Raw genomic sequence first — 14643 nt, forward strand, 5'->3', positions numbered from 1 at the left:
CTACAGGGTGGTGATGCCATTAGAGATCCTGCCAGCTCCCAGGGTGGCAACCTGCTGGCCTGAAGCCCTCCTGTGTGTGGCATGATGCCACCAGGAGGCTGGGGGAGCAGGCTGTGGGCATGGCTGCCGGGAGCTAACCCTGCTGATTCACAAGTGGCTGCCACCCCTTGGCTCCGGGAGGTGTTTGTGACTGGGCTGGGAGCCGCTCCTTGAGCTGGGCTGTGTGTGTAACAAGCCTTAAATATCTACTTGTGTGTGAAAGGTGGGGGAGGGGAGGGGAGGCGTGAAAGGGAAGCCAAATGCAATTACAGAAACTGGAGAGCAGTTTGAAACACCTTTGAAGGTGGCTCCTTGAACCTGGAGTTGGCAGAATCCTCTACGACCCCAAACCTCCTGCCGTATCGGAGATCCTTGTCTCTTAAAGCTGCAAGGCTCAGAATGGAAACTCAAAGCCACTACCTCTGGGTTTAGGATTGGCTTAGGAAGAGCTTTACATGTTGGTTGGGGTTGGGGTTGGTTGTGGTGGTTTTCTGTTTCCTTATAGCCAGGCAGTGAGGGCTACTGCTTGCCTCTGACTATTTCCCGGCCTTCTGGGCTGCTAATCTTCAGCTGGCCTTTAAAAACAAACCAGCCAGGTACAACCCCTGCCAGCAAAATCTTCAGCTGGCATTTCAAACAGACCAGCTAGGCACAGTCTCTGCCAGCAAACCCCTCCTGCTGGCTTAGGACACCACTGAAGCGATGACCTTGCTCTCTCCTCGACACAACCTCCAGCGCGGAGCCGCTGCCTGGGCTCAGCTCCGCAGCCTGGGCTCAGCTCCGCAGCCTGCAGGGTTGGGCTCTGCTCAGCCTTCCCCTTTGTAACTGCTCCCCATAATTCAGGGTAATGCAGCAGCTTTCCAAGCATCCCAGCTCCCAGAACACCCCCTGCCAGCCCCCTCAATGGGAAGCACAAAGCCCAAGTGCTGTGCTTGGGATGGGGCTGCGTCGGCAGCACCTTGGGATCCCCTTATCAGCAATACCTTGGGATCTCCTTACTAGCAGCACCTTGGGATCCCCTCAGCAGCAGCACCCTGGGATCCCCATTATCAGGATCTAGCTGAGAGGGAGGAAATCTCCAGCTTTCAACCCTTCCCCAGCAGTCCATGGCCCTCCTCCCTTCCTGGAGGTGATTGAAGCAAGCAGCACAATTTTGGCCTCCAAATGACTTTTCTCCTTCCCCACAGCACTGCTGAGCTGGGAGGTGAACACCCCCAGAGCCACAAATCAAAGCCCCCACTGGAGCCTTCCTTACAACTCAATGATTTAATGCTCAGCATTAAGCTCATCAGCAAATGCTTCCCAGCACAGTGCAGAGACCAGGGCAGCCTTGGATAGAGCAGCCCAGGAGCTTCCCTCCTTGATTTAAGGGCTGAACTCCTCTCACCCCCAAAAGAACCCAGCTGCTGGCTGGGGCAAGCAGCCTCACAGCACTCTTCATGCAACAGCCAGCTCCTTCACAGCCTCTTTAGCCCACCAGCAAAACTGGTGCTCAACAGCACAAGAATTTGCTCCTCCACTGAGTCCCATAGCACCAAAAGCACAAGAGCTGGCTCCTGAAGCACCTTCATCCAGCTGAGCAGCACCAGGCAAAGCTCAGACCTCTTGTGGCCAACTGCTCAGACCCGAGGCCGGGCAGATAAAGAACCTTTCTACCAGGTCTTAAGAGCAGGCAGAGATCTGGAGAGCTGTGAGCACTTTTCCTAGCATGGCAAGCAGGGCTGCAGCAAAGCCCTCCCTGTGTTCCTGCACCTCTGGTTTTCATGGAGCTGCAGAATCCTCTTGGTTGGAAAAGGCCTCTCAGACCCTCAGCTCCAACCATCTCCTCCTGCCCTCAGCAAGCAATAACCACAGAGTCATAGAGCTGTTTTGGCTGGGAAAGCTCTCTGAGACCACCAACTCCAACCATCAGCCCACCATGGCCACTAAACCACATCCCCAAGTGTGCTTCTTGAGCACCTCCAGGGGTGGCAACTCCACCACCTCCCCGGGTAGCCTCTTCCAGAGCCTGACCTCTCTTGGCCTAACCCCGAAGCCGCTCCTCGGCCGGCAGGCTGCGGTCTCCCTGCTCGGTGCCCAGGGCCAGCAGCAGGCAGGGTGGCAGCAGGGTAAGCTGTGGGAGCCACCCCCCGAGCCCTGGGCTGGGTTTGATGTGCGGTTTCTGTTTCTCAGGTAACAAGACAGAGAGATCAATCCCTGTTAAGGCTCAGACCCCTTCCTCTGTGCAGCTGGCGGATCTGACGCCGGGGATGATGTACAAGCTGTGGGTGTTCCCCATATGGTCTAGCCCCAGCGAGCACTCGTACATCACCTTTACCACCAGCTCAGGTGAGACAGCTCCAGCCCCACCAGGGGCTGCCCTTCCCCAGCATGTCACATCCATCCCCACCGATGCCATCCGGGTGGTGGAGGGGAGGTGGCTTTGGCCATGGCTGCATGGAACCGTCCTCATCCTACCCCCGGCGCCTCCCTTCTGCCATCCCCTCTGCCTCACCTCCACGTTGTAGGAGGGGATGGAAGATGCCTTTGAAGGGAAGGTGGAGAACCTGCTGGTGGTGTCCCCTGGCTCTGCCTGAAGCCCTGCCCCGGTGTGTCTGCTGGCCCCAGCCCTGTGGCGCTGCTCGAGGGCAGGGTGGTTGCTTTGGCCCCTGGTTACGCCAGTGGGGCAAGAGGGGGAGATGCTCCTGCTGGGAGGCAGGTGAGGGGCAGGAATGCGATGGGGAATGTGGGGCTTGGAGAAGACCTCGGCCAGAGTCATGTGTGGCATAGAATCAGAGAAGGGCCTGAGCTGATTTTGCAGCCCAGGCTCCCTCTGGAACAGCTCCAGCTGCAATGGTGCACCCCCAGTTCAATGCCTGGCTCAGAAATCCCCACAGCTCCCCCACACCATGCAGCTTGGCTCTCTGGTTAACGATTTCCCCACCTGGACCCGTCTCTTCTTGCCTGCTTTTCAATCACTTTGGGATCTGGAGGGAGAGGGTGGGGGCAGGGAGTCATTAGAAAGAGGAGAAGGGGGTGGGAAAAGCACAGAATCCTTGCCAGATGGCTGCTGGCAGCCTGGGCAGATCTGTTTTCTGTAACTGAGGGATTCCTCCTGATTGAGACTAAAGGATGGGACCACTTCTGTCCCTGTGGCAGAGGCCAGCTGGGGACCTGAGCCCTGGCGCTGTGGGATGCAGAGAGCTATCAGCATCCCTGGCTGGATCCTGCTGACACAAGCCTCTGGCCCCTGCTGACACAAGCCTCTGGCCCCTGCTGACAGTCATCTGCCACCAGAAATGCTTTGGACAAAAGAAGAAATCCCAGCTCAGGGTGCTTGGTTTGGGGTTGGGTTTTTGGGTTGCTGTTTTGGAAGGTTTCTTCAGTTGGAGGCTGGGTAAATCCCTGCAGGGCACTGCCCTCCTCCTCTGCCTCCCCTTAGCTGGCAGCTCCACCACCCAACAGAGCTCCTCCCAGCACTGCCAACCTGGAAACTCCAACTAGCAGCTCCACAGGAAGAGAGGGCTCCCAAATTTCAACACAACAACAAACTCCCCAACCTTTAGGAGCAGAGGGAGGAGGAGCAGGCAGGGCTGGAGCCAGGCAGCCTTTGCAGACCCAACAGCCTGCTTGAAACGGCCCTGTGGGTGGCACAGGGTCAGCTCTGCTCCTGCCAGATCATCTCTGACCACAGGGAACCTTTCTCTTTCTTTTTCCCCTCTGCCACAAGGTTGTAATTAGTTTGAAGAAGCCACTTGCAGCTGCATTTCAGCTCAGCAGCTGCTCAGTGACCCAGCTGCCTGCCACCATCTCCCCTTGCCTTGCAGTAAAGCGAATCAAAGCATCCTCCCTGACAGCCACCACCTCCAGTCTCCTCCTCCTCAATGCTGCACTGACACTCACCCCTTTGCTCCAGCCACCAGATTGCTGCCACTCTGATTTTGTCATCAGGGGTTGCCTTTTATTTTGGGGGGGAATAGGGGGAAGGGTTACACCTCTGCCTTGGCAGTGCCACCCTCCTGCTGCAAGATCTCCTGGTCCCTTGGTGCTCAAATCCCTCCCTCCACGACTCAGCTCAAGCCTGAGGTGGGCATCCACCTCCCCTTTCAGGCTGCTCTGGTGGTTTAGTACTTTGAAGGTTCCCCCTCAGGACTGATTCCTGCAGGATCTCCACCCTACCACCACTGGTAGTGGTGAGCATGAAGCCATCCCTCAGGCTGCTCTGGCATTTTGTATTTAGAAGACCTCCCCCCTTAGGACTGGTTTCTGGAGGACCCCAAACCCTACCATGCTGCTAACATGGGGAGCACCAACCCACCCCTCAGGCTGCTCTGGCATTTTATACTTTCAACACCCCCCAACACTGACTTCAGGCTGCTGTGGCATTTGGTACTTTGGAGACCCCCTTAGGGCTCATTCCTGGACTCAGCACTGCCCATGTGGTGGGCACCAACCCACCTCTGAGGCTGCTCTGGCATTTGGGACATTGAAGACCCCCTCAGCACTGATGTCAGGCTGCTCTGGTGCTTTATCCTTTGAAGACCCTCTTAGGACTCATTGCTGGAGGGTCTCCACCTCATCACCACTGCCAGTATGGTGAGCACCAACCCACCCTTCAGGCTGCTCTGGTGCTTTCTGCTTTCAAGACCCCCTGTACGTCCCTTGGCACTGATTTCAGGCTGCTCTGGCATTTGGTACTTTGAAGACCCCCTTAGGACTCATTCCTGGACTCACCCCTGTCAGTATGGTGGGCACCAACCCACCCTTCAGGCTGCTCTGGTACTTGCTGCTTTCAAGACCCCCTGTACATCCCTTAGCACTGATTTCAGGCTGCTCTGGCACTTTATACTTTCAAGACCCCCTTAGGGCTCATTGCTGGAGGACCTCCACCCCATTACCACTGCCAATATGATGGGCACCACCCCACCTCTGAGGCTGCTCTGGCATTTGGTACTTTGAAGACGCCCTCAGCACTGATTTCAGGCTGCTCTGGCATTTGATGCTCTGAAGAGCCCCCTTTCCCCCCCTCCCTTAGCACTGATTTCTGCAGCTCACACAACCTTTTCCCGTTTCAAAGCCTTCCAGTAAAGCTTTCTCCCCCTTTCCTCCCCCAGCACTCAGCTAATTGAATTCTTAGCTCCAATCTCAGGTTTAATCTCAGTCTCCCCATTATAAGAAGTGCATCTTGCAGGACTCCACAGCTCAGGTTGTACTAAAGGTAAATATTAAATGTGGCAGCATTAGAGGGAAAAGCATCAAAAGGGACCCAAGGCACCACCAGGAAGCTGCTTCCAGTTTCCTCAGTGCTGCTCAGACTCAGAGCATTCAGGGTGCCCCAGGAGCTGTTCAGCAGCTGCTGCTTTCTTCTTGTCCTCCTCTTTCATCTGAGCTTCCTTCTCGTGGTTTGGTTGCAATTACCTACTGACAGCGTGGCTTAGGCTTCATCCTAAAGCAAGCACCTCACAGAGTGAGAAGGGCTGGAAGGGACCTCTGGAGATCATCCAGCCCAAGCCCCCTGCTCCAGCAGGGCACCCACAGCAGCTTGCCCAGCAGCACAGTGGCCAGGGGGGGTTGGAAGCTCTGCAGAGACTCCACAAGCTCTCTGGGCAGCCTGCTCCAGGGCTCTACCACCCTTAAAGAAGTTCCTCCTCGTGCTCAGATGGAACTTTCTGTCTTCAAGCTTGTGCTCATTGCCCCTTGTCCTGTCCCTGGGCACCACTGAGCAAAGCCTGGCCCCATCCTGCTGCCACCTACCTTTTGAAGTATTGATCAGCATTGATCAGATCCTGCCTCAGCCTTCTCCAGGCCAAGAAGCCCCAAGCCCCTCAGCCTTTCCTCATCACAGAGACATTCCAGGCCCCTCAGCATCTCTTCTCTTCCATGCTGATGGACAAAGTAGATTCTCAGAGCCCCAGAGTGCTGTGGGTTAGGAAAAGGCACAGCCTGAGACTACCACATTTACCAATTCAACCTCTTTCCAACCCTTTTGCCCAAGAGCCTCTCATTCTGATGCAGTCAGAGAGGGGCAGCTTTTAGGGCTTCCTTTGTAAGAACCAACTTGGGGTTGGTCCCCTGGGCACCACAAAACAAAAGAGAGATGTTCCTGGTGCTGTCCTGCCCCTGCCAGGCAAATCCCTGCTCAATCCCAGTCCAGTCCCAGTCAGCTCACATCTGCCAGGCTCCTGCCAGGAGCCACCTCTGTGTTTGCACTGCAGGCTGGTTAAATTTAGCACCCCTCCCCTCCCCTGCCTTGCTGAAGGTTATTTTCTCCTCTGGCTCTGCCTTGCTGAGTACCAAGAGCCTGTCAATGAGAGCCAGAAAATGGCAGCTAGATGCTATTTATAGGATGTGGATTTGTCTTGTCTGACCCTGGATGGGAGCAGCAAACAAGGAGTTAGAGGACGTGAGGGAGGACACGGGCAGTAGGAGCTGGCTGAGGAACAGGACAGTTCCTTGCTCAGTGTTAATCACAGCCTTGTGTGGGTGCTGGAATGAACAGCATGCCCTAGGAGAAGAGCCTTTCCAGTGCCATCTCAGCTATCTAGGACCCAGCTGGCATTCCTCAAAGAGCTCTACCCAACCCTCTGTCCCCGCTTGTGAGTTGGCCAAGTCTTGGTGGGCTTCCCCGAGTCCCTTCTCTCAACCCTGGAGGCTCCTGTGGCCACCCAAAGGCAGCAGAAGCCCCTGGGGGGTGGCAGCAGAGCTGCTGCCCATCCTCTCTGTGCTTGGGCAAGGTTATCCCCCAGGAGTCAGGTTTCTCCCAGCTCGGTGAGCCCCTGAGGTGCTCCCCAGTCTCACCGGGACACAGGACTGCAGGGACTGGAGCCACTTGGGCAGAGTTCTTTGGGAGCTTGTCACTTGCAGGGCTGTTAGTGAAAGGTAAATCTCTTCCCCAGCTGCTTTTGCCCTTATTTGCAGCCCTCCCTTCTCCCTGCTCCGTGAGAGGTTTTCCTTTACCTCGTGGCCCTTTGCTGTTTGCAGCTCCTGCTTAAACCGTGGAGTTGACCTCCCAGCCACAAGAGGAAAGAAAGAAAAGCCACAGATCCCTGTGCTAGGCTCTGGGAGAACTTGGTCAACCTCCCCACACCAACACAGCACTAAAAAATAGTCTCTAAGCCGGTGGACTGTGCCTGAATTCATCTCTTTCCCTCTTTGCCTGTGGTCTGTCCCTTACAGGATGATTTTTTTTGTGTGTGTTTCCCTCCCCCTTCCCCAATTTTCCTCCCAGCTTACACCAAGAACCAGGTGGACATCGCCACTCAGGGCTGGTTCATCGGGCTGATGTGTGCCATTGCTCTCCTGGTCCTCATCCTGCTGATCGTTTGCTTCATTAAGAGGAGCCGAGGTGGGAAATACCCAGGTAAGAGCAATTGTCGGTGCCGCTGCTTCAAAGGAGCTCCAGGCTTCGGGGGGGGCGGGGAGGGTGGGGGGCTAATCACATTCGATTGCCCTCAGGGAGGTGCTTGAGATTCCCTTTCTTTCTCCCTCTGTTTTGGGAACACATTTCTCGGTGGGAGGCTGTTCAGTTTAATTAACGGGTCGGGTGGGGAGGGCTCTGTGCCCTGCAGGCTGTGGAGCTGGACCCTCCCAACTTCTACCACGCAAATTTGCTTCTCCTTGTCTGGAAAAGGCTCTTCCCAGGCCAAAAAATAACCCCAAGAAATCTCATTCATTTCTCTGTGCAAAGCAAAGATAAGGCTGGAAGGAGAATTCTTTGTCCAGGGAGGGTGCTGAGGCACGGCAGCAGGTTGCCCAGGGAGGTCAGGGAGGCCTCCTCCCCAAAGCCAGGCTGGATGAGGCCTTGAGCAGCCTGGGCTAGTGGGAGGTGTCCCTGCCCATGGCAGGGAGGTTGGAACTGGATGAGCTTTGAGGTTCCTTCCAACCCAAACCATTCTGTGAACCTAAGAGGGTTCCTCCCTCGATGCATCCTCTCTCACTAGCTGGACTGCCACCTTTGGGAGCCTTTCCTACCACCTTTGGGAGCCTTTTGGAAGGCCTCCTGGGTGCATGTTTCCTACCAAGCCAAAGGGAAGCTCCCTTCACCCTGCAGGGGGTGTCACAAAGCCTCCACCCCAGCTGCCCTCGCCGCCTTGTAAAGCCTTTGTCTTCGCTGCCGCTTTGTAACGCGGAGCCTTGGGGCTGTGCTTGTTTGCAGTCCGAGACAACAAGGATGAGCACCTAAACCCCGAGGACAAGAACGTGGAAGATGGCTCCTTCGACTACAGGTAGCCTCCACTGGCATGTCTGCCCACCCAAGCCCCCACGGCTCCCCATCAGCCTCCCCCTCCCCCCATCCCAGCCCCCTCCCTGCTACCCCCCTTCGCGCATCCGCGGCGCGACACAGCCTCCCGAACGGTTTCTCCCTCCTGCCCTCTGCAAGTTCCTCCACCCAAGGAAACCTTTCCTGCCTAAAAGCCTGGGAGGATGCTGCTGAGCTCTCCTCCTTTCTCTGGGGGATCAGCCCAGGGTTAGGGACTGGCCTCAGCTCTCACCAGGTGCAGATCAACCTTAGACCCCTTGAAGCAGCCCCTTCCAGGGGTATCCCCCCGGAGCGCAGCTTCTCTCCTAGCTGGGAGGGAGATCCAGGGGAGAAGTGCCCAAAGCTATGTCTGGACCAGCCCCAAGAGCACGCAGAGCTGCTGCTGTGGGGATCTGCCTGCATTCCAGCCAAGCTTTTCTGTTAGGAAAAGGCTTTTCATAGGGAAAAAGTCCTTCCTGTGAAGGCATCAGAGCCCTGGAGCAGGCTGCCCAGAGAGGCTGTGGAGTCTCCTTCTCTGCAGAGCTTCCAACTCCCCCCAGTCACTGTGCTCCTGGGCAAGCTGCTGTGGGTGCCCTGCTTGGTCTGGATGATCTCCAGAGCTCCCTTCCTAGCTCCACCGTGCTGGGATTCTGTGAGGTCTCCAGGCCAACCTTACCAAACAGCCTCCCAGGCCTGCAGCAGAGCCTAGCCGAGTCAGGTCCTGCTTAAAACCCCTTGGATTAGCCCCCACCTGCCCTCAGCTCCCTTCACACCTCCTGTTGGAGAGCAGCAGCCCCCATTCTCACTCCAGGAAGAGTCCCAGGCTATTTCAGGAAGGGACAGGCAGCGTCCCCAGCCTGCTCACGTGCGATGCAGCAGCCACAGCTCCGCAGCTGCCAGCGGTTGCCCCCGAGGAGCAGGAGCCGGTGTCAGCTCCCATTGCATTGCCCACACTTGACAGGTGACAAGGAGCTATTGCAGCACGCCCAGGCTCACCCTCTGAGCACCTACAGTCTTTCAAAGAAGTCAAATCCACCTTTGCAGCTGAGCTGGAGCCAAAGCCCGATCCGGCTGAGCAGGAACTTTTGATCCTGGCTTCAGAACCAGAGGTTAATTAAACCTCAGCTCTTTCCCACTGCAGCCAGCCCCAGGAATGGAGGTAACAAAGATCAGGAGTTTAGTTCTGATTCAGTAAAGGATGTGACAAGAGACACACACAGTGCCACCAAGGACTTTAGAGGGAGCAATGAGAGTAAATCTGCCAGCACACAGCTGATGAACGGGAGCAGAACAACTCCAGGCCTGGAGACCATCACCTTGATGTGGTTAGCAGGGTGGCAACTCCAGTTCAGGAGCAGCTCTCTCTCCAAAAGCTTGTTGCAAGCCCAAAGCTCCTCAGCCTCCTGGTGGCACGACACAACACACAAACAAACAGCCCAGCAGGAGCCAGGAGAAGCAGAGTGCTGTGGGAAGAGGTCACCGTTCCCTACTGCCTCCAACAACACCTCCCTCACCTCCCTGCATGAGCTGGCTCTCACTCCTGGGGGTGAGAAGCCAAATCAGGGCAATCACAGGAAGTCCACACACAGATTGCAGGCTGAGGATGTTCCCTTCAGGCTCCTGGCCTGGGACACACAACAGCAGAGAAGGAGGGAGCTCAGCAAGGTCCTGTTGCAGACTTTGGATCGAGCACATCTCTGCCCAAGGGCAGCCAGGGCTCCTTGTACAGACATGAGCCAGAGCTGCAGCCTGCACAGCTCATGTCCATGCTTTGACCAAGTCCCTGGCATGCTCTGAGTCAGGACAGGGATCCTCCTAGTTCCCAGCTTTGTCTCTCATCCCCCAGGAGCTGCCCACACACAGCCCCACAGGCTTGGCTCCATCTCCAAGCCCTCAGCCAAGGTCTCCACAGCCGAGCTTCTGGCAGTACTCACTGATTGCAAAGATCTGCTTCTCAAGAGCCCCTTGAGGTGGTTGCAGTCAAGACCTCCTCAAGATCCCCATCACTCCCAAGGCAATCACATTGCCAGGGACCCCTTGCCTTGCACAGAAGGAAGACCAAGCCCTTGGCATGGCTGGCAGCATTGTGCCAGTCAGCAATGCAGCCCCTATTGCCCAGGCACCATCCAAGGGGCTTTGCCTTCCAGGCAATGGGCAGGAATGGGGCAAATCCTCCATCCCCACTTCACAGCAGCTTCTGCTTAGCTGAAGCTCAACCTTTTATTGGCACCCCCCCATTCCCAGCACCCATCTGAAGCTACACAGCAGAGCTCAGCAGAAGGGCAACAAGCAAGCTCCAAGATGCTCTTCCATTTCCAGTCACTCACCCATGGACCAGATGGGAGGGAGAGGGGGGGAGAAAAAAAATGCCCCTAAGCAATCATCAACAACAAAAACATTCCCCTGACAACCTATAAACCTCCTCAGGAGCAACAGGTTCCCTGGGAGAAGTAACGGGAGGCTTCCCTCCAGGAGGCAGAGAGGAAGGTGAAGCTGAAGGATTGCTCCCAAAAGGCTGTTGGCTGATTAAGATTCAGACTGATTGTGATGTTAGGGCTGAGGGAGGGGAGAGCAATTAGTGCTTCCAGCGAGGCCAGGACGGGAGCTGACGCGAGTTCTCCACCGCTCGCCCCTCCGCCACCTCCACCTCGCATGTCTGATGTGCTCTCATCAGCTCTCACGTCCTTAATGCCCTGTGCATGCCACTCTCCAATCTCTGCAGCCTCTAATGAAGAGCTCCTGTCACCTCTCTCTGTTCCACTAACAGAATAATGGTTTGCCTGAGCAGAGGCTAAGCTGGGAAGCTTATTTGCAAAGCAGGAGACCATTATCCTCGGACCGTGTTCTGTGCCAGTGGCTGTGCCTCATTATACCAAATGTTTAAGCTGCACGTTGTGGGGGGAAGCCTGCTGGAATCCCTGGCCCGCTGGGAAGGGGAAGTTGAGTGGGTTCAGCTTCTGGGCTGCAGGTTCAGGTTCGAGGCAGTGTCCTGTGGCACAGGTCGCACACCGCAGGCACAGGCAGCACACCGCAGGCTCAGGCAGCTTGCCTCAAGGGGTCTGCCTCAGCAGACAGTCGAGAGCAGAGGACACAGAGCCATCCTCTGAGCCCAGCGAGGGGAGGAGAGGGCTGGGGAAGCAGCCTGGGGAGCTGCAGGCTTGCCAGCAGGTTCTGGTGCATGACTGCCATGGAAAGCCAGCAGAAGGCTGGAGGGGAAGGCAGCGACCTGCTCGCTGGGCCCTCGCCCCGCTGCACGGCAGCGCCCAGCCCCCTGCAGCTGCTTCCACCAGGAGCCCTTCTTGGGGAGCAGCCTGAGGGCTGCCAGCCCGCAGCCCACCTGCCCCTTCCTCTGCCAGCTTCTGGGGAGGGGGAAGCCGAGGAGGCTGCCCCAGCCCCGCACCATTAGCCTGGCTCCATTTGGTATAACGAGGCAACGAATGAGCTCCACGAGGAATGCAGACCTTCCCTTTTGGTTTCTAGCACTGCCCCTGTTAAATGCAGACCTCCTCATACCTCTCTCTGATCAGGCTCTTTTTTTCCCCCCTCCCCTTTTCTTTTTTTCCTTCCTCCCCTGCTTCTCTCTGTTTTTATTCCCATTCTTTCTCCTCCTTTTCACCTGGTCTATCCACATGGACCATGAAGGTCTCTTGAAAGGTAGGACCCTGTGCTGCCAGAAGTCCGGCACGTTTAGCTCTCTATTTTGGGGTCTCTTTGATTTATTTCCCTTCCTCCTAGAGAACTGATTTCTTTTGAGCTGAAACTACACCACCTTCCCCTCCCTGCTCCCACCTACCTGCCTCCACCTAACACATTAAACCAGATCCCTCTCTAACTCCTGCTGGCAGCAGGGGTTCCCTCCCTGCTCCCCCACAGCCAGCCAGCTGCATCTTGCTTGGGAATGCTCTGGGGGTTGGAGGCACCCCCCCCCCCTCCCCCCCAAGAACATCAACCAAGCTCCCCCCTGCCCCGTGCTCAAGCAGCTGATCCCTCCCAGTATAGTGGGGGCCAGCCAAAGGTTGGAGCTGGGATCTCAAAGGTCTCTTCCAACCCCAACGGTTCTGGGATGCCCCAGGTGTGTTCAGCCCCCTGCTGCTGGACACTCTTGGGATGGTGGTGAAGGACATGAGCAAAACCCAAGAGATCCTGAACCCTCTGCCCACTCTTTGTCTCAGTCCTGAAGAGAAAAAAAGCAAACCTCCCTCTGGCTCAAACCTCCTCCCTCCTTCTCAATGATTTATGCCACTCAGGACAATGCCTCCCAAGTGATTTTCATCTGGGTGCTGTGGTTCTCTAATGCACACATCAGCAAAGCCCCCAGAAATCCATCTTAACAGGGTTAGAGAGCATCAAGATGCTGATGAGTAGCTGCTTCACCCTCCTAATGCACTAACAGCATAAAGAGTACTGGAGAGAGGTAAAACCAAGGGACAGGTTTGGGGGGGGGGGAAGGGAAAAAAAAAGGCACTGCTGGGGTGTTTGGTGCTGCAAAACCTCCCCTGTTAGGGACAAATCTGGCTCTGGATTGAGCTTTAACCAAAGCCCAAACCTTGGGAAAGGAAAAAATCCAGAGGCCTGGGTTTTGCCACTCTCTCCTTGGCATTTATTGGGTGTTCTAACCAGCAAGTCCTGCTTGCAGGCTGAACTCTCTTCCCCCTCACCCCCAAAAGATGCTGCTTTCAAAGCTAACAAGTTGTGTGATGCCAAGTTAACTTCAACCACCAAACCCTGAGACAAGGAAAGCCCTCAGGAAGCTGCATGTTGTGCTGGGGGACACCAAATTCCTCTCCCACTGTGGAGCTGCTCAGTTCATGAAGTGACTTGAGGGGGATTCAAAGCCTTCCCCAGCTGGAGAGCACTTTGCTCCTTGGCCCAAGCAGAGCTCATGCCTTTGTGGCAGGCAAACACCTTGCTGGACACCAACCATCAAGGGTTTGGTTTGCTCCCTGGTCCAAGCAAAGGTCATTCCTTGGTGGGGGGCAAACACCTTGGCTTGCCCACACTGGTGGACACCAACTATCAAGGGCTGTTTTGTTCTTTGGCTCAAAGGCAAACACCTTGCTGGACACCAACCACCAAGACCTCTTTTGCTCTAGCAGAGCTCATGCCTTTGTGGCAGGCAAACACTTTGCTGGACACCAACCATCAAGGGCTGGTTTGCTCCCTGGTCCAAGCAAAGGTCATTCCTTGGTGGGAGGCAAACACCTTGGCTTGTCCACACTGATGGACACCAACCATCAAGGGCTGTTTTGCTCTTTGGTCCAAAGGCAAACACCTTGCTGGACACCAACCATCAAGACCTCTTTTGCTCTTTGGTCCAAAGGCAAACACCTTGCTGGACACCAACTTTGGAGGGCTGTGATCCAAGCCCAGTATTGTTTTTACTGCTCTCAATAAAACTGAAGGAGCAGAGTGTTGTGTCCTGCTGGGGAGTGAGCCTGAGAAGGTCCCAAGCTAAACCACCCCCAAGATGATGACAGCAATGGAGGTGGGAGGAGAAACATTTAAGGCCCAGGCCTGATGCCTTTAGGAGCAGCACAGAATTGGCTTGCTGGGCCTCAGCTCAAATATGAATTAAGGATTAATTGAGAGGAAAACTAATTGGGTTGGGCTTTTTTCCCTGCAGAACAATCCACTTTCATCCTCCACACCAATGTTATCTGGAGATAGCAGCCCTTGCCCTCCAGAGAACAAACAGCTTTGCCCTGCTTTTAGTTGTGGGTTGTTGCTGTTAAAAGCTTTCTTCCAAGGCTGTTTTGGTTTCCTTTTGGTTGTTTTGGGTTTTTTTTTCCCCCCCTGTGGGTCAGCCTATTTATTTTTCAAGTGACCTGCCTCAATCTTTCCAGTGCAAAAGAAATAATGGGAAAGGGATAAAGACCTGAGCCAACAAGCTCAGGTGGTCAGAAATCAGCCTGGAAGAGGTAAAGAAAACAATCCCCAGGAGTTTTGGAAGCTGCACAGAACTTGGCATCTTCTCCATTGCCCTCTTCCCCCTCACCCCTCCACCCCTCCCACTCCCCTTGGAGTGCTTTGGAAGTGTTCCTCATTGCATGCAGCTACCTAAACAGCCAAGCTGGGGGCCTGCAAGGAAAGCTGGGGAGCAAACCTCACTGAAACCAGCTCACACCAAGGTTGGCCAAAGGGCCTTAGAGAAAGAAAGGCTCTGAGCAATGCCAAGGGAAGGATATTTATAAGGTGGATCCAGCTGGGCTGATGGAAGCATCCTGGCTGATGTAGGTTAAAAAGAAACCCAAACCAAAACTGAGTTCTAAAAAGAGAAGATAAATGAAACAATGAAAACATGATGAAGGCTGGGCTTGCAGAAACCCCACAGGCAGCTGTGGGCCTCCTCCATGGAGGCTGCCTCCCCACCTTCAGCTACCAGTCAG

At 55.4% G+C, this 14643-nt stretch overlaps 1 protein-coding gene across 18 annotated transcripts in view; it reads left to right on the top strand.

Moving 5' to 3' along the window:
* The window catches only part of NFASC (neurofascin), a 63609-nt gene that overhangs the window by 48372 nt on the left and 594 nt on the right, over window positions 1-14643 (top strand). For 12 of the 18 annotated variants that reach the window (XM_054176244.1, XM_054176247.1, XM_054176249.1 and 9 more), the window contains 2 exons: window positions 7247-7378; window positions 8174-8243. In XM_054176244.1, coding sequence (XP_054032219.1) covers window positions 7247-7378; window positions 8174-8243 — 202 coding nt within the window. Of the gene's footprint in view, window positions 1-2211; window positions 2368-7246; window positions 7379-8173; window positions 8244-14643 lie in introns of those variants that run through there. The other 6 variants (XM_054176241.1, XM_054176245.1, XM_054176243.1 and 3 more) reach the window with 2 other exon arrangements.

The sequence above is a fragment of the Dryobates pubescens genome, chromosome 35, assembly GCF_014839835.1.
Source record: "Dryobates pubescens isolate bDryPub1 chromosome 35, bDryPub1.pri, whole genome shotgun sequence".
Classification (NCBI taxonomy): domain Eukaryota; kingdom Metazoa; phylum Chordata; class Aves; order Piciformes; family Picidae; genus Dryobates; species Dryobates pubescens.